The 18,193-nt window shown below is 38.7% G+C and overlaps 1 protein-coding gene and 1 pseudogene across 2 annotated transcripts; both read right to left on the minus strand.

Annotated features, from left to right (window-relative positions):
- Positions 1 to 1,097: 1,097 nt before the first annotated feature.
- LOC145489766 (allatostatin-A receptor-like) lies at positions 1,098 to 6,306 on the minus strand (annotated as a pseudogene). Its single transcript, XR_014049630.1, has 4 exons — positions 6,194 to 6,306; positions 5,666 to 5,935; positions 5,176 to 5,430; positions 1,098 to 3,172 (listed from the first exon to the last, which is right to left on the minus strand). The product of XR_014049630.1 is annotated as an allatostatin-A receptor-like (transcript).
- Positions 6,307 to 12,736: 6,430 nt separating this feature from the next.
- On the minus strand, positions 12,737 to 15,276 carry LOC145490164 (QRFP-like peptide receptor). Its single transcript, XM_081469272.1, has 4 exons — positions 15,091 to 15,276; positions 14,072 to 14,342; positions 13,450 to 13,704; positions 12,737 to 13,327 (listed from the first exon to the last, which is right to left on the minus strand). Exons 1-4 carry the CDS (start codon positions 15,201 to 15,203, stop codon positions 12,986 to 12,988), a joined length of 981 nt encoding a protein of 326 aa, XP_081325398.1. The 5' UTR covers positions 15,204 to 15,276; the 3' UTR covers positions 12,737 to 12,985.
- Between the last annotated feature and the right edge of the window lie 2,917 nt (positions 15,277 to 18,193).

Below are 18,193 nucleotides of genomic sequence, written 5' to 3' on the forward strand. Positions count from 1 at the left end.
ACAACATCATTAAATTTTTGTAAACACTTGCAGTTAAACAAAGTAGATGCTGCTTTTGGTACATTGTAATGTTATGCAAATTTCTTGATCGACATCGAACACAAAGCACGTACATATAATATTTTTCATAAGGTTGTTTTCCCTTTTTTGAAAACATCATAAACTTTTGCAAACATTTGTAGCTAAACAAAATATACGCTGCTTTTGGTACATTGTAGTGTTATGCAAATTATTTGATGGGCACCGCACACGTGGCATGCGTATGTAGCTGAAGAGTGTTTTTCACAAGATTATATTCCCTTTCTTGACAACAATATTAACTCTTTGCAAACACTTGATGTTAAAAAGAAATAGTCGCTGCTTTTGATACATTGTAAAGCCGGGGTTATGCAATTTAAACTTCAATCAACATCGAACGCAATTAATGAAAGCACGTGCATAAATACATATAGCTGAAAACTGTTTATTTCTTCCGTCTGAATTTTTTTTAAAGGTGACAACTGAAGCACATGTAATTCGTTGCAAATCAGCAGTTTTAATATTCGTGGAAGACCCATGCACAGCCGAACCTGACTTCAAGAATCAAAGTGGCTATGAGCCACTAAACTTGGAAAATGGAACGTCTGTGAACAGTGACAATTTTGATGCCACTGACTCGAGGTTCTAATCCGTAGAGTTAAAGTTAAAGCCCACTGGCATTGTTAAGGTATAGTGCAAATCGAAACGGTTAGAGAATACACGAGGAGATGGGACACCGTTGAAAAAGTTCATGAAGTTATCGGTGCACGAACTTCGTCCGCTACACTGTATTTATGATAATCAACTATAACGTCTCTCTATGAAAACATATAGGGCCGAACCTACACACGACCGCTCTCATGTGGCTTTCATGTGGTGAGGAGGGTCCACTTGAGTCTTAAGTTGTAGTCTTCATAATCCAATCCATAACCAGAAGAAACAACATGGATGATACGATGCAGCTCTGTTAAGCTTCAATCTTCTCGAAAATAATCGATCAATATTAATCCGATCTAAAGGTTACAATAGGTATTTTGTATGATAGAGATGAATTTCTTTAGTATTCCATAGTGGTCGAGGATCATTCAGAGTACATCGTGATCGACACTGTCGAAGGCCTTGCCGAAGTGCCAAACGTGATACAGAGTGACGAGTTCCATTCCAGGCCAGTGACTGCTCTGGAATAATTATTAGGGTTGCGATATTGTCATTACAAGACCTGTTCTTTCTGACACCCATTTGCTGGTCCCTAAGTATTCCATTGAGTGCAACAATTAGCCTTTGCAGGATAATTCGGCCGAGGATTTTTCCTGGTACTGATAACATGGTCAATCCCCTAAAGTTATTATTGTTTGATGTATCCCTTTTTGGGAATTGTTATCACGTATCCTTTCTTCCAATCATCAAGAATGGTTTCCTCTTCCCAGACTCTATCGAAGATCTCATACAGCATCTGAGTCGAGGCGTTTCTATATGCCCTTAGGATCTCCATCGGGCCTTGTTTTTTTTCCATTCTGTTGTTTAGAATTGCTTTGCTATTTCCTCCTTGCTGGGTTTTCTAGTGTTGACGTCCAATTCAATCAGGACCTCTCGGACGACTGCAGGATCTGTTGGTGGCCGGTACAACAATTCTCTAAAGTAGCTATTATTGGTCATTCCACCCTTGACATACCCCAGAATTGTAGGCCAAGGTGTTACCACTACAGGCGGTGTTTATAACAAAAACGGCTTTCACTTAGACGGTCTGTTTGAGGGCGGAGTTTGCTAAATGTGTAATTGGGTCTCCAGTTTCTTCAGACGCACGCGAGTGAGGGACAGATTCTTTGTAAATTAGCTCACGAGGTGTCCCTTTCACGATATACGGTGCTCACAAATTATTATCTTATCCCGCATGATTTAATTCAATATCTACCGCCTTTTTCCTAAATAAGCTGGGTTTCAATTATTCAAAGAAGCCCAAATGCTAATCAAGAAAATATAAAGATGTAAGCTAAGCGAGTCGAGTTTACCACAGGCTTCTTGTAAACTATGCTCTCGTTCCAATTATCAGCCCAAGATCCTTTGACTTATTTGCAATTCCTCCCCTGAATGTAAGCCCATAGCTCCCCTGAATGTGAACCCGTATGCTTAATTGTATCAAGCAGTAGGACAGCAACGGTTTTTCTGATTGTAAAGCCCCAGACTAATAAACTTGTTTTGAAGTTTTATCAAGAAACTTGTTTTTTTTATTAATTGATTACTGCATGTACATCGTATTTTCTTTTTTTCCAACATTATGTCAAGTGATTTTCTGCGCTCAGTATTGTTTGTGGGTACCTAAATATAAGCCCTGCCATTACTGAAATTTGACATCTCGTTCGGATGATATGGTAAAGTCTGCTTACGAGCCACCTGGCCCATCACACCGATGCTTATCTCCGGTTTCTGCCGTCTCAAGCAACTGAGAGTATTTTTCTACTGGCGATCGCTGCTCCCGCTTGGGATGTTAGTCCATCGCTGGGTTACCGCGCAGCACTAGATTCGCCGGTACCGATCAGTACACACATGGGTGGATAGGGCTACTGTGAGAGTAAAGTGTCTTGCCCAAGAAGACAGCACAATGTCCCCGGCCAGGGCTCGTACCTAGACCAAATTCAAGCACAATAACCATGAGGCCACTGTACCTTTCGCGTTTCCAATGAAATGTCCGCCAAAAAAGACTGCCGAGTACAAACAAGCGCAGTGTTGAACTAGCACCGCGATCTCAATTTTCATGCACAGAATGTCAAATTTACATGTAGGGGCACTAAGATATCCTTTACAATTCTCCCTCCTAAGACAATGCGACTTCAGCGTTTGTTGTATGGTTGATAGTTTTGGGGCCCTCAGCATTCTCAGTTTCTCTTGTGGCACCAATCCTGCTTGCAAAACGAAAGGTACAGCACATCATTTTCTTAACTTTCTCCCGAAATTGTTGGTTAAACAAAGCATAAACAAAGGGGTTTACTGCAGAATTGAAAAGAGCCATTGTGTTAGTAATGGCGACGTTACCAATATTTTGGGAGGTAAAATGCTTTAAAACGTAGGAAACTGAACTCGTCCCCCAAGAGATTCCAAAGATTGAGCTGATAGTTATGACCATCAAGGTGACTCTCTTCCGTACCTTCATAACACCCTGTGGATAGAAATTCATATTTCGATTCAAAAGGTCATAACGATTGACAATCTTTAAAACAGATCATCAAATGTAACCTTCAAGCTAATTTAAATAATTCATTATGTTTAAACAAAGGAAATCATGGTCGGGACAGTATTCGGATATCTGAACTTGATTAACATAGATTTTTTACGCTTTTTACCAGTTTTACGTCCTCTTGCTAGTGTTAGTCTCGGTTTAGAAGATATATCAAACACTCAAGACTGTGAATGATCTCATTTAAAAAAAAAAGATTCGTCAAATATATAGAGGATAATACATGGGCGCTCGTAGAAATGGAATATATCGTCAAGTGTTCAATTCGATATAAAGATTTATTAAATCCATTTTGAAATCACTGGTTATCCTTGCAATCTGACTGGCTTTCAGCAGAGCGATTTATTCACGAATCGCACTATTTTTTTGCTCTAAATCGCATCTTTTTCTCAGCCAATGAGAAAGGGACAGTAAAACAAAACAACCAATCAGATTTCAAGGTTAGTTTAAAGTAAGCAATAAAATTTAAGGAAAATGAAAGACAAAAAGCCATTATGTGGCGAATTTTGTAACAATTATTGCTAAACCTTTGTTGTTGTTGTTGTTGTTGTTGTTGTTGTTGTTTTTCAAAACTTTTGATGAATTTAATTAAGTACAGTTTCTGAATGACGATTATGAGCTCCTTCAGGCTGAAGACCTACTTTACCGGAAGTTTCCAACATTCAGTGTTCATTTTGACGAATATTTTGGCGATTTTTCTTCAGCATCTGCTCGAGATCCGTCCAACAAAACATAAACAAACGAAAACCACACAACAAATTCAGGGCCATCTCAAGAAGGTAGATGTTTCCTGGTTTCCGGTAGTTTCAAACGAAGCAATACAAGAGCTCAACTCTGTCGCTGTGAATAAACATACGTAGTCAAAATACGCCCCGCTCCACAAAACAGTGAATGATGAACGAACGTCTTCCGAAGCTGGTGCCCGCCATCTTGAAAATATCTTTAAACAAACGACGCCGCAAGAACTTGACAAGGTCTTGAGTATTAAGTTCTACTCCGAGGTCACAAAAAAACAACAACAAAAAAAACGGAGATGATAACGAGCTGGAATCCCTTAAAATCATGCAGAGTGCCGTTGAACGGTATTTAAAAGAGAAAAACTATCCACTGGGCATCGTGCACCCGAGGGAGTTTCACAACTAAAAAGTAATCCACCGCAGAATTACACAAGCTGCACCTTTAAGTTCCTTCTCCAAAGACAACTAGAAGTCTCAGCCTCATCCACAGAAGAAAAGGAAGGTCTTCCATCATTGATTCAGGGGACGATAATTGAACTTTGATGCATGAAATAAACTGTTTTCGTTCCAACAGAAGTGTTTGTTTCTTTGTTATGCTCGAATGAGTTTTCGTCACATGACATCGTTTTGAATACCAAATGAGATGTCAAGCCGTTTCCGATTCCGCTATTTTAACACCGGCTACTGAATCTAAAATTTAACGCGATAAATTGTGCGATTTCAAAATGGATTTAAAGTGGCAATTGAACTTCGTGTCGTGCAATTATGGTCTGAAATCATACTTGTGATTTCAAATCGAACTCGCGCCGCGTGCTCGTTCAATTTTGAAATCACGCGTATGGTTTCATACACCACCAAATTTAATTACAGTTTAAGGGTCTACCGTGATATCAGTGAAGTAATCGATAGCTTCACTAGAGAGGATATGGAAAATACGCCAGCCGAGTCCGGGATGTGGTTTCCTATGGATTTTACGAGTGGTGTATCTTCCAGTAAAACATTCGTGTCTATATAATAAATTCCGCTACGCGTTGTTATTTCAATTTAGCTCTTGGAAAATGTGGTCAAACTTAACATATCAGTCCCGTACCATTTGCATGATTGTGCAGGATTCAATTTCAAATGGTGACACAAGGCATTATCTAGAACGCTGTCAGTTTAAAAATCTTTAAATTAGTTGACTCTTACCTTTTGTTGGTGGGTAAGTCCATTGTCCTTATTACGTTTGAACCACAAAGTATACACGACCATGGAGTACAAGCCAACCATCAGTGCCAAGGGAAGAGCAGTTGTGGCTAAAAGCCAAATCAAGCTATAAGCCTTGGCCATCCACTCACCAGGAAAGGTCTCCCCACAGCTTTGGATTTTCTTGTCAAAATTCGTTACCAGGAATCCGGGGAAGGTGAAGATAAGTGAAAAGATCCAAGAACCAGGTATGATCACCTGAAATCGTAATGTGTAAAATGGACGAAATCAGCGGAACAACCAGGTGTTAAACAGTCCCTCGAGGTTTGATTTTTGCAAATGGAAAACAAATCCGGTCATTTTTTGCCTCAATGTTACCTGCCAGTTTTATTCCTCTGTTTACCAGCAGTATAAACAATAAAGTAATAACAATTTAAACATGACGCAGGATTAAGCCTATGTGTAAGATAAAAGAAAGGGAATCCTTTTGCACCTTTAATTTGCGCTTGGTAAGTCTTCCTTTGTTCCCGTGGGATACATCACAGCGAAGTATCGTTCAACAGCAATAACCACCAGCGTAAACGCCGAGGAAACTCCTCCAAACCAGCCCAGTGTTCCACCTGTTACCAATCTGCATAAAGCTTTACCTGCCTCCCCGTCTGGGTGGGTGAAAGTACGACTTAGAATGAACTTTGGTGCAAGAAATATCGCGAAGGTTATGTCTGCCACAGCTAGGTTCACAAGGAGATAATTTATTGAAATCCTGCAGGAGAAAATGTCAGCTTTAGTTTACAAACGGAAAGAGAAAAAAACTTATGTACTCTATGAATCAAAAGTTTAGGTGCACTAAAACTAACTATTTCCTAAATTATACATTGGTCACTCTAACCGGTTGCATTATATTATGCCGAATGGCGAGTTCAATTTTTTTAAAAGACGGTGCTCTCCAAAACAAACACAGCCTCTTCCAGGCGTTCAGTTTTGTTGTGGCGTATAATCATTTATTTCTATTTAAGCATACCTCAATTCTCTATTTTTCAATATGATGACACAAACGAGGGTGTTTCCAACAATATTTGCAATGGCGAGTATGCAGTGTACTGTTGTTACGGCATCATTTGCAGACTCTGGCATTTTAGCGAAGTGGTAGAGCTATAACTGAAAAAATGTACATGTAACAGTGTTAAATATTGAAATACTAAAGAAAATACGGACAGGTCATAAACGGCCGTTTCTCGCGTTGAGATGTTTTTAGCTTATAAGTAGTTTATTAATTATATGCTACCTTCATAGTGTTTCTTCTACTTTCTTTATCTCCTCGTGTTAATTCGATACAAAAATATGGTAGCTTGGATGGTCAACGTTGCTTGAATTCGTTTCTGCCAGTTCATATAAGGATTATACTAGGTAAACATATTTATTTCGCACTCGTTCGTGAATTTAGTCGTTGGTGAATTCATTTGCAATCGTCCGTATTAGCATATCAATAAAGCCACTAAGTTGGAGTAATTTAAGCGAGAGACAAAAAGGACCGAGGTAGTTTTGGAATGGTGGAAAGAAAATGAGAGGAGTTTCCACATCTTTACACGCTGTTGGATAATTTCAATATTTTGTCTGGTTTGCTTTTCACATTGGCGTAGAATTGGCGGATGACCAAACTCCACTCACTTGTAAAATATTCATAATATTCAAAGCAGAAAGGTTCGTGCAACATTAATTAAAACTTTTGGGTCAATTTCAAACGCACGAAAAAGATAAAACCCTTTGAAATGTTCTAGTTCTAAGCTTCAGGAGGCTCGCTGGTGACTTTCAGCAATTTGAGCGAAGTAAAGCGGCTTTCTTCTAACCGCCTGAGCTAAGATAGAAACTATTCTTCAAGGGCCATAATGGAAACAAAAGTTACCGGCGCGATCCAATAAATTGACGAGCTCTTAACTGACTTTATCTTTGTATCTCGCGTATATATCTACTGAGAGATTGTTTTCTCTGTATCATTTACATAAATTTCTCTCGTCTGGAAATATACAAGACTTTACATTGTTATTAAAAAGTAAGTTATACCAAACCGTCTACATCGAACTTACAACGATCCATCTTCTTCTACCCACCATCAATTGAGAGTTTTCGCTAAATAACAGTTATATAAAATTATTACTAGTATTCTCATAAAATTTTCAACATTTTCCTCCAACCCTGTGTTGCTTTCAATTATTTAAAGATAACAATAGTGTCTCTATGACCGTCTGAATAGCAAATTCCGTTGACATTTACCGACCGGATTTAAAGAGGTAGGTTGAAAACACAGCCAAAAAGTTAAACCGGCATCATAATCTCTTAGTCAACTATAAAGGCCGACCGAGCAGGGAGATTGAGATAATGTTTGAGCATGTTGACATATTTTGCTAATAAACATACATCCGGAGGATAAAAAGTAAAAAATACATAGGTGCAACCAACATAGAACACCTACCTTTCACCATAAAGCAGACTGAGAAAATACTGCGTAGATTAAACAGTATAGAATATGTGAAGTTCGTTGGTACTGCTTGTTGATTGACGTGTGCAGTTCCGTGAAAAGCTGCTACTTGATTTAGAATATTCACCAAAACTGTTTCCACGACGTTCTGAAAACGGAAAGATTTCAGAACGTTTTTCAGTTCGATTTCAAGTTGATTTCAAGTCGATTTCATAGTATACTGAAACCAAGCACAGTGTCATGAATTCAATGAAGTTAGCCGATATTGTTCATATATTGAAATGAAGGTGTGAATTTTAGTAGAAGAGTTGTCACAAAATTTAATATATGTTGTAAATTACAATTACAGGTGATGCGTTTTGCATCAACACACCTAAATAAATCAACAAATGGCAGTAACATTTTATCGAAATTTGGATAAGCCTTTTCAATCATTCAGTAAAACCGCTTATAACAATGGTGGGGTTCTTTGTTGTTTTTGGTTTTGTTAACCCGCAACCATGTGTCGAGAGTGGTTCTTGCTTCGTTCGTGTTGTATTATTATTATTATTATTATTATTATTATTATTTTAATATTTTTGTTCATTTTTTATTCCTATTGGTGACTAGAACCAAGCTCCCAGGCTTTTCGAGAAGTCTCGGCCGACTTCTCGAAAAAACTTTAAACCACGCAGCATGTGATGTTTTACAGTAGAGCTATTGTGCGTACGTTATGCGTAAAAAAAAGCCAGGTCTTTTCGTGGTGACAGTCATGAAGATTTAGAAGGGATTTCTACTGTATCATGAACGTGAGGACATTTTTTTACGACATGGGCATTAGAATATTTAAACGCAGAAACGTGCAGAAAGGCAAGGCAAAAAAGCACAGTCATCATTCAAGTTGTAAGTTTCCGAGTACTTTGAACCACCCAGCATTAGCTAGGATTTTATGTTTTAAATAGCAGAGCCAGGCGCGGATCTAGGGAAAATGTTGACCGATTTACTGCAAAACGAGCGCTGAAGGCGCAAGCTCCTAGCGGGATCCGGGGGCATGCTCCCCCGGGAAATTTTTTCAATTTTAACTACCTAAAGTACCCTTTCCTGGCCTTTTGAGACATTATATTTGCCAGTTCCATTCTCCTTGGATGAAGCCTTCCAAATCTGCGAATTATTTCGTCAAAGTCAATGTCCATGTTGTAATGAATGTGCAGCAAGGCAAGTCCTGTCAATCTCGTTTGTAATATCGTACTTCGTAAATATGTTTTCAGTAGCCTCAAAACCATTGCTAGAACGAGTTTCCACTGCAAAGATAAATCATTTGTTCAAGTAATAGAAAGAGAACAAATTTCAGCCCAGACAAACACGTTTGGGTATGACGTCAGCCGGGCGTGTGCATACCGAACGAAAATAACTTTTCAGTAAAATTAATTTGTCCACTCTCAAGCATTATTAAGACCCGAACTAACCTTTGTTCCTGAAGTAGTCAGTAATTTGTGACATCTTGACGTTGTTATGTATTTTTCCACACTCTTGTTGAAGTCGTTGTCCAAAGACGTTGGATGATCATACAGGGGCATACAGGCTAACCGAGTGGCAGAATTGCACATATCGCCCGGGGAAACCTAATTTTGGTCTAGACGCCCGCGGCGATGATATGATGGCGTGACCGCCGTCGGGAGACTGGTGATTTCCCGGCTGTAAAATTTTGCCGCCAGAACGCGTGACCATTGTCTATTTCCGGTAATTGGCAAAAAAGAATAAATAAAAAATAAATGTCAAAACTTCGAGATTCAACTTGCAGTTTACTTTTATTAAAAATGTATACATATCTATTGATTTTTTTTTATTATGAAAATTCTGACCGATTTCCGTAAAACGGTGGAAACCGGTATGGATCCGCGCCTGAGCGTGCGTATATGAACAAAAATAGGTTTTTTCGTGGTAACAGCCACAAAGACATGCAAAGGATTCTTTGATGTATGATGTAAACATGAGGACATTTTGTTTACGACACTGGCGTATGAACATTTAAACGGATAAACTTACAGAGTGAAATCATGTTTTCGGTGTGTGGTAGAAGAATTTTGGGAGTCGTCGTGACATCAAAGAATTGAAAGAATTGCCATTACTCTAAAAGACATGTTTCTGATTGAGGCATGATGTTGTTGTTAAGGTAGGTAATTTTTTAGTTCCTGGATTTTGTCGGGGTGAGAAATGTTTCGTTCGTTTAAAAGAGGCAGGTAAATCTGTACGGAGGCAACACAGTTAGTCGTTCTGGTGAGTTGGGTTTAATTTAATTTAATTTAATTTAATTTAATTTAATTTAATTTGATTTAATGTAATTTAATTTAATTTAATTTAATTTAATGTAATTTAATTTAGTTTTTTTAAGCAGTTAACAAATTTCAGACTCACTGATTTACCAAAACAGTGAACAAAACAAAATGCTCCAAACATGCAAGCCACCTGCAACTGGATGACAATGAGAGTGGTTCCTGTTGTGGATAAAGAGAAGACGTTTGCATGTAGAATATTAGGCTTAAATCACCAAATCTTTTACTACAGAAAACATGGCGGCCAACTGCAACCACGAGGATTGCAGGCAAATTTAATAAAGTAAAATCACACTACATATACAACACAACGAATTATAATGTCACACAATACAATACACCTTATTCCAAAATGGCGGCCAATTTATTGTTCTTTTGTTTGCATGTTAATTAGTCCTCTTTGCCTCATTTCCACTTCAAAATTCTTTTGTATTTTGTACATGCTGACGAGGTAAAGAGGGCTAATTACCATATAAACAAAAGAATAATAAACTGGATGAAATAACACTCCATTTCCGAGTTGCCTTTCTCTTCTGAGTTCCAACGAGTCTTCGTGCGATCGAATCCGTTCATATGAAAATGTGTATCCAAATCAAACTCATTTAATTCATACGAAAGGTTATGCACGAAGACTCGTTTTAACAACTCATTCAAGCGATGCGACTCTGTTCATCCTGATCATATTTGGACCAAAAGCGGTAAATATATTATTTTAGGAATAACATTGGGTCCATAGTGAGGACCTTATGGTCTAGAGTTCCTTTTGTATTGCTTTATTACACTGAAATCCTTAGAAGGGACCAAAGATAAGATCAATGCAATTTTTTGTAGTTTTAATTCGTTTTTGTTGCACGACAGTACATGTACGTATACCCGCTGCTAAAAGCTTTATAAGCCTCGCCAGTAAGTTGCTCAATTATCTACTGGCCCTCGATTTCCTCACTTCCTCCTCTTGAAACGTCCTATAGAGAGAGCGAAACAGCGCCAAAACGTAAACTCACTGAAAATGCGTAAGAAGGATCTAGACCTCCACAGCAACATAAGAAATACATAAAGGATACGAGGAAATGCGCTTTTGCGGTTTTTTTGTCGTTGTTGTTGTTGTTGTTGTTGTTGTTCGTTTTTGTTTGTTTGTTTGTTTGTTTGTTGTCGTTATTTGTTTGTTTTTTCCTCCATTTCAACTAATGGACAAGTCGCCAGTCGTTTTATGCCCAACAAATAAGTACCGAATGTAATCTGATCCTGGCTAGTAGAATATTACCCAGCAAGACACGCTGCACAAAATCGTTGATCCCTGAGGAGAAAAATTTGCCTATGCTAAAAGCACGGTGAGTCGGTGAGTCATTTGTGCAAAACAAAAATGGAGTTTGTTTGGAGTCAAGGATCCTATCCCTGGGGGCGTGCGAACTTGAGTTATTCACAAGTTTTCGTGCGCAGACTGTAGCGCCTGTTATGTCGGTGAAACCAACAGATACTTTGCAACCCGCATTCCCCTATATTTAAACACATAAAGGTTTCTGATAATTGTCGCTCCTTTTGTTCGGAAGATTGTTTCGAAATTTTTGACTGGGCTTCCGCTAGCTTCCAATTAAAAAGTCGAGGAAGCCATAGACATCCTTCGGGAGCAGCCGTCTTTAAATTCCCAAGTTAAACATCTTAAATTATCCCTTTCAAACTAATAAGCCTTAACCTTAAATATTCATATTTTCATCACACAATGTTAGACTATTTATTGCTCATTTTCAACTGGTATTCTTGTACAGCTAACGATGAATGGTGTTTCATCCGAAATATGTTTTGTAATTTAATATAAGCTATGAAATTCAAATACATTGTGTGGTTTGTGAAAGTGTTATCATACTTTGTACTTGTAAGAATCCTTGGTAATAAAAAAATGCTAATAAAATCTTAAGAGTTGGTTAGATAATAAATTAATAACGATATTATAATTGTTGAGTTAAATAGATAAGGTTTAAGAATTATTTGCCACACATGTCGGTGATACATTGACTCCATTAAAAGCTAACTTGGAAAGCTGCTGTTTGAGGACTGATCTGAGGTTGCGGATTTTGGAGATAGAAGCAACTGATTCCAGGTTTGCTAGGGAAGAATTGCAATCAATAATTTAAGTGTAAAAGTGTAATATAAGTGAGTAAATATATAAAGTGTGTGTGTGTATGCTAGGGAAGGTGACATATATATAAGAAAAGAAATATGCAGAAATTGTTGTTATAGGACATTTTCTACGGTATTATGGCCGCTACTTCAACGATTTTGTGGTGTCACTCGAGGATCAAATTGGTTATAATGGTAAAGATTGCTCCAATCGGCTAGTTTATTCTAACGTGCGCTTGAATGGGTGATTTAATAACATTTCAGTATAGTGGCCAATTTATCCCTTTTTTTGTTTGTTTGTTTGTTTGTTTTTTGGAATATCTAAATATGCTTTTTTTCTGAGATCAAGGCAAGCAAGTGAAAATCGGGATAGCAAGTTAAATAACGTTTTTTGACTCAACCAGCTTTAATATTTGGAGGGCACGTTCGATGAATTCTTTGAGAGGCATGCTGATGTTAGTGTATCGAGGCCCTAGCGACATTGTCATTGGTCTGCATGTTTGATGACTGCGGTATTATACTTTAGCTTGAACGTTAAATAGTAAAAGTGAGAAAAAAGCATGAAATGTGTTTTGGTTTGCGCTGTTCTTTTACTTCATGGTCCCTTTCTGTTACGTTTCTGCGGCATATCAGGCGAGTTCGGTCGATCGAGCCATCACGTTTTCTGTTTGTTTTTTTTTTTTTAATTAATTTTTGGCGAGGGTGGATACCCATGGCGAGACCAGACGAGCCTGATTTGTCGCAAAGGGTGCGATATGGAATTTTACTGTACCCCTCCCAATTCGAAAAAGTAACCACGGTATTGCTGCCATATCGAGTCGGTGACTGGATATCGCAGGGTATCACGACAGTAGACAGAGCTTCTGATCGTCGACTAATTGCGAATTTGGGTGCGTTTAAATCTAACGAGCTAGCATTCAGCAGAACGGTCGCGGCTGGTACTGTTGGCCAACTCCATGGTAGGGGGCTCGGACCTTGTAGGGTGAACTCTGGCTCTAGACGAAGCGTTACAGGTTATTGTGCTCTTGATCTTCTCTCTGAATCGTTGGTTTAGCAGAGCGTATACAAACGGGTTGACCGCAGAATTAAACATGATCATCGTGTTTGAAATGGAATATACGGCTGCACCAAAACTGTCTGTGTTGAAATGGCTCACGATGTAGACTATCGAGTCGGTTATCCAGCAGATTCCAAAGATTACACTGACAACGACAACAGCTAGTGTTACTCGCTTCCGTACTCTCAGCACACCCTGTTTACAAATACATACAAGGCTAGATGAGTTCCTGGTTGAGATTCATTGTTATAAATACGTCCATATAGAGTTCTACTAGATGTATCTATAAAAATACTCTTACCAATTTACATTATTACCTTTTGTTGGTGTGTAAGTGCACTGTCGTCAATCTGTTTGAACCACAGAGTGTATATGACTCTGGAGTAAAAACCAACCATCAGTGTTAAAGGAATAACTGCCAAGATTACAAACCACGCCACGTTGTAAGCTCTTGGCATCCACTTCTCGGGCCATTCTCTGGCGCAGGTTCCACTTTCATTATCAAAGTTCACAACCAGGAATACAGGGATGTTTACGATTAAGGAAAATATCCAAGCACCAGGGACGATGACCTAGAATTATAGCAAAAAATCCTCGTGAATTGTCGTAAAAGACTACCATGACCGCCAGTAAATCAGCAGCGACCCTCGCGGATATCCAAGGACCCTGGTGGGGAGACGGAGTGGGAGGGAAGAGGGGTCCTAGATTCCACAGATAGCTAATCAAACTTTTACGGTGCCAAAAGCATCTAAAAATTGTTTATACAATTACCTATCACGTAAAATTGATGAGGTTATGTAATTGATGATGTCAACCATTTTTAATCTGCCAATTTGGATTTCACTCGGTTTGAGTGAAAAAAAAAAACGAAAACATGAACACAAAAATGTATATACTACACGGATTAAACTCTACCCTATCACTTACTCATTCACTCACCATCAGTTTACGTTCGCTAAGTTTCCCTTTGTTACCAAGAGGGTACATCACGACGTAATAGCGTTCGATGGAGATATTAGCTAAAGTAAAAACAGATGAAGCTGCTCCGACCCATGCAAAGTTTCCACCCGTTAGCAATCTGCATAACACTGTACCAGTCACACCATCTGGGTGCGTGAAAGTGTGGCTCAGAATGTACTGCGGTGTAATAAACGACGCGTACATGATATCTGCCACAGCTAGGTTGACAAGGAGATAATTGATGGGAACCCTGTAGTGATAAAGTAAATTTGCCGTGAAATTTAAAACAAGGCAAGGCAACGGTGCTATTGCTCAGGTTGTAAAGCTAACTTCAAGGCCAGGCAATGAATAAAAGCTGCATTTAAACTTGGCATGATATCACTATGAGAAAATACTACATATTTGCCATTTGGGACTCGATCTTAGGTGCAGAAAGCAAACTATTGATGTTACGATCTCAAGCCCCAAGGAATTAATTTATTAAGCATGTTCTTCGTGCAGCCTTTTTCAAAGAAAAGCGGATCATGTGTACTTAAGGCATCTGTCGACCGAGTATCGGTCGATACTATCGGCCGATATGTCGACCGACTGTCGGTTGATATATCGGCCGATACTCGACGGTGCCTTAAGTACACATGATCCAGAAACGGATCAGTGCAATGGAGTATATTCACCGTTGAAAACATATCGCTTTCTGTAGGTACACATAACGTTACTTGTGTTTAATACTTGTGTATTCTCTTGAATCTCTGACGGTACAATTTTGGCATAATGTATAAATTTGCTTCCTAATCGGTGCGGTTGTTTCTTCCGTTTGATCCTTGCATTTGCTGGTGTATTATATCAGTCCTGCACGAAATTCTCAAATCTTCGATATTGTGGAGAACCTGACATTTGTGAAGCTAAAATCTGGTCTTTTATCTTTTATACCGCTGTACACGACAACTTTATAGAATTCCATAGTCGCTAGAAATACGAAATAACTGTTATGGATGTACCTCATATCTCGATTTTTCATTATGACAACACAAACGAGTGAGTTTCCAAGGATACCCACAACAACGAGAATGGAGAGTACGATTGTTGTAGCAACATGAGGTGAATCAGACATGGCTCTCAGTGTACGGCACTCGTCTTAGCTGTATCTACAAAGAAAGCAAAAACGGAGCATTATATAATCTAATATATTTTAAGTGTCCGAGTATCTAGCACTGCTGTGCTAAATGTGGACACCCCTTAATGCAACAAACAAATATTTTGAATGGAACAGAGTACTTGTTAAAGATCCTAGCTGGTTGGAGGTTCACCATTTGGCTATTTACAAAGCGCAGATGAGTTGAATTCGATTCAGGACCGTCGACCACAAATCCATCTAGTAGCGGTGAGGAAGTTCATTTGAACCTTGCGCCTCAGCGAACTAGTAAAATTATTAAATCGGTGTAATCGTGATGACCTTCATAAAAACATTAATTATAACCAGGTTGACCTTAATCAATTCATTAACATGCGCGATTTCAAAGAACACCTCTCCTTGAATCTCTCACGAAAACTCGAGACAGCAGAAATACGCCTTTGATCTTGGCAATATTAAAGAGGCTTTTTGAGTATAACGGTCTGGTAGCACTTCTCTGAGTCGTTTGAAAAAGAAAATGTATTCTAAATTACGCCATTATTGTCATCGCACCGAATTTTACCAGCTTAAAACCAAATATGTCCAATCTTGTGGACAGAATGGAAATTTAAGCCGGCAACAATCCATCTGACAAATTGATCTTGTCGCATATTTGACAGCCTACTTAAAAAAAAAAAAAAAAAACGAAAAAATTATAACAGTGATTACAACTCTAAAATGCAAGTAAAATTTATGATAATGATCAATCAAATTTGCGTAATGACCTGACAGCAGTCTCGAAATGGAATAACAATGTTTTGTTACTGTAAGAGTTTCATCACAAGGAAAGGTTTGGTAACACTCATGCTTAGTAAAAATACGTACGACGTTTCAATGTTGTCATGACAAATCCAAAACGCCGTTCCATTCTATCGTTTATTTTTACATGCTTTAGAGTTTAATATCCTGAGAAAGGAATCCTAAAGCACAAAACATCGCATGGGAAGCACTTGCAGAGAGATGCATATGTCGACTTAGCACTAAAGAACCACTCAAAGCGACTCATAAAATATTATAGATTGATTTTAGAATGTACTTCATGCAGCCATTATCATCCCTTTAGCATCAGGAATAAAAAAGCTGACCTAACTCTTTAGAAAGATATATATATATAGATGTATATCTAAGCGAATTCGCAAAAACATGCCCGCTAGGTTTTCGCCTGGATTTGGGCAAAGCCCGAATCCAGGCTAAGCCAGCGACCTTAAACCCGGGGGGGGGGGGGGGGGGGCTCCGTCAAGGCTAGGCTGGGCACATGGCCCAATGACTGGCCTACCTGCTGGTGGCTTACTGGGGGCCAGCTGTCAAAAGCAGGGGGGAGGGGAGGGTGTCTTTTACCGACACTTCCAACTAGCTAGAATTTGAGTTTTCAGTGTTAAATAAGCTTGATGTTGACTGTGTTTCTGGGTATTTTACTCAGTTGTTTGACCTTGCTTGAGGCTTCTGTGTTGACATGGCACCCTGCTGGAGTGGCCCATGTCACGTGCATGCGTGATTGGCCAATCTCCTAGCCAGGGGGGTGGTCAGAGGACTTCTGGTCGCTGGGACTGTCTTTTAGTCAATGCGGGCATGTTTTTGCGAATTCAGTTAGATATGTATTGCATATTTAAAAGGCTCGACATCTTGTAGATTATTACTGACGAACTTCAGAGATATTTTTCATTATTGTAGGGGCCTTTTACGTGTTTGTGATCGTTACACATCTTTGAAATTTTCCAGATAACTGCATATATCTTTTAAAGCGTTCAGATTGTTCACTGAGATATCTGAAATATATACATGTACGATAATCAGGGAGGTTTTGAAAATCAAGTATCAAGGTTATTGATATCTTTTCGACCTTTAAACTAGTTTTAATGTTACGGCTTAAATGTGGTTATTTCTTTGAGAGCGATGTAATTAGACTTTTTTTAAAGATCTAATGGGTTCTCATCTCTTAGAGCTGTGTAGGATTTGAGGCGTACTAATTTACTCGCATAAAGATGTCTTGGAGGAGTGACGAGTATTAAGCATATTTCTTTCGTTAGTTCCTGACCCATATATTTGGGTTTTTGCATGACCAAACGTGAGGTCAAGATGGCTAGATATTGGCCAAGGTCTTTTTCTTGCGTATTCATCAGATCGAGACGGAGTCAAGGTCCATAAACACCCCCCGAAAATCGAACCCAATATCCAGCCATCTTGACTGAACAAGCTTGGCCAATAAATGATTTATCATATGGAAAAAGACTAGTTTCTTGCGTTAAATAGCGGTTAAACTCGCGTGGACAAGATAGCACCATCTCCCCCGCTCGGGTAGCCAATCACAGCGCAGGATTCGATAAATCTTGCCCGCTCACGGAGTTAGCCATGTAATAAAAGCATTTCTATTAACTATAGTTGTGAAATTTGTATTTCTTTGGAACAAATTATCAGGAACATTTTTGTGTCAGTATCTTGATCACATGATTTGACGTTTCCATGACAAACACTCTGTTTTTCAAAGGTTGACTTACTGAGATTTCGAGTCATCGCTTTTAGGGCTCAAATTTAAAATTAACTCCACAGTCTTTACAGGGGTTTTTAAACTCTACCACATTAGCGACGGCAATTTTGATAAGCTATATAATAGCGCATAACAGAACGATAAACAGAAATATCCAATTTGGATTTGCTCGTGGTTCAAAGAACTTTAAAAATTCTTGCATTGCAAAAATGAAACTTGACATGTTTCAAGAATTATGAAACAACATTCCTCAAAGCTCTATCTTAAGTATACATAATAACATTCGGGGAAATCTGTCTGGGAAATCAACGTCGTCATTAAATCCTTGATTTTTAGCGCCATAACTAATCAAGGTGTCAAATCTGACAGAAACGGCCATGTCAGTTTCAGATCAGTATTCTGACAAAGCGTTTAACAGAGAAACACAATACTATCCAATAAATTC

The sequence above is a fragment of the Orbicella franksi genome, chromosome 6, assembly GCF_964199315.1.
Source record: "Orbicella franksi chromosome 6, jaOrbFran1.1, whole genome shotgun sequence".
Lineage (NCBI taxonomy): Eukaryota > Metazoa > Cnidaria > Anthozoa > Scleractinia > Merulinidae > Orbicella > Orbicella franksi.

Bases quoted from the DNA above. Each gene is read 5' to 3' on its own strand.
- LOC145490164 (XM_081469272.1), bottom strand. From the start codon at position 15,203: ATGTCTGATTCACCTCATGTTGCTACAACAATCGTACTCTCCATTCTC. The intron at 14,343-15,090 runs GTACATCCATAA...TTATCACTACAG, and splicing joins ATGAAAAATCGAGATATGAG to GGTTCCCATCAATTATCTCC. The intron at 13,705-14,071 runs GTGAGTGAATGA...CTATAATTCTAG, and splicing joins TTAGCGAACGTAAACTGATG to GTCATCGTCCCTGGTGCTTG.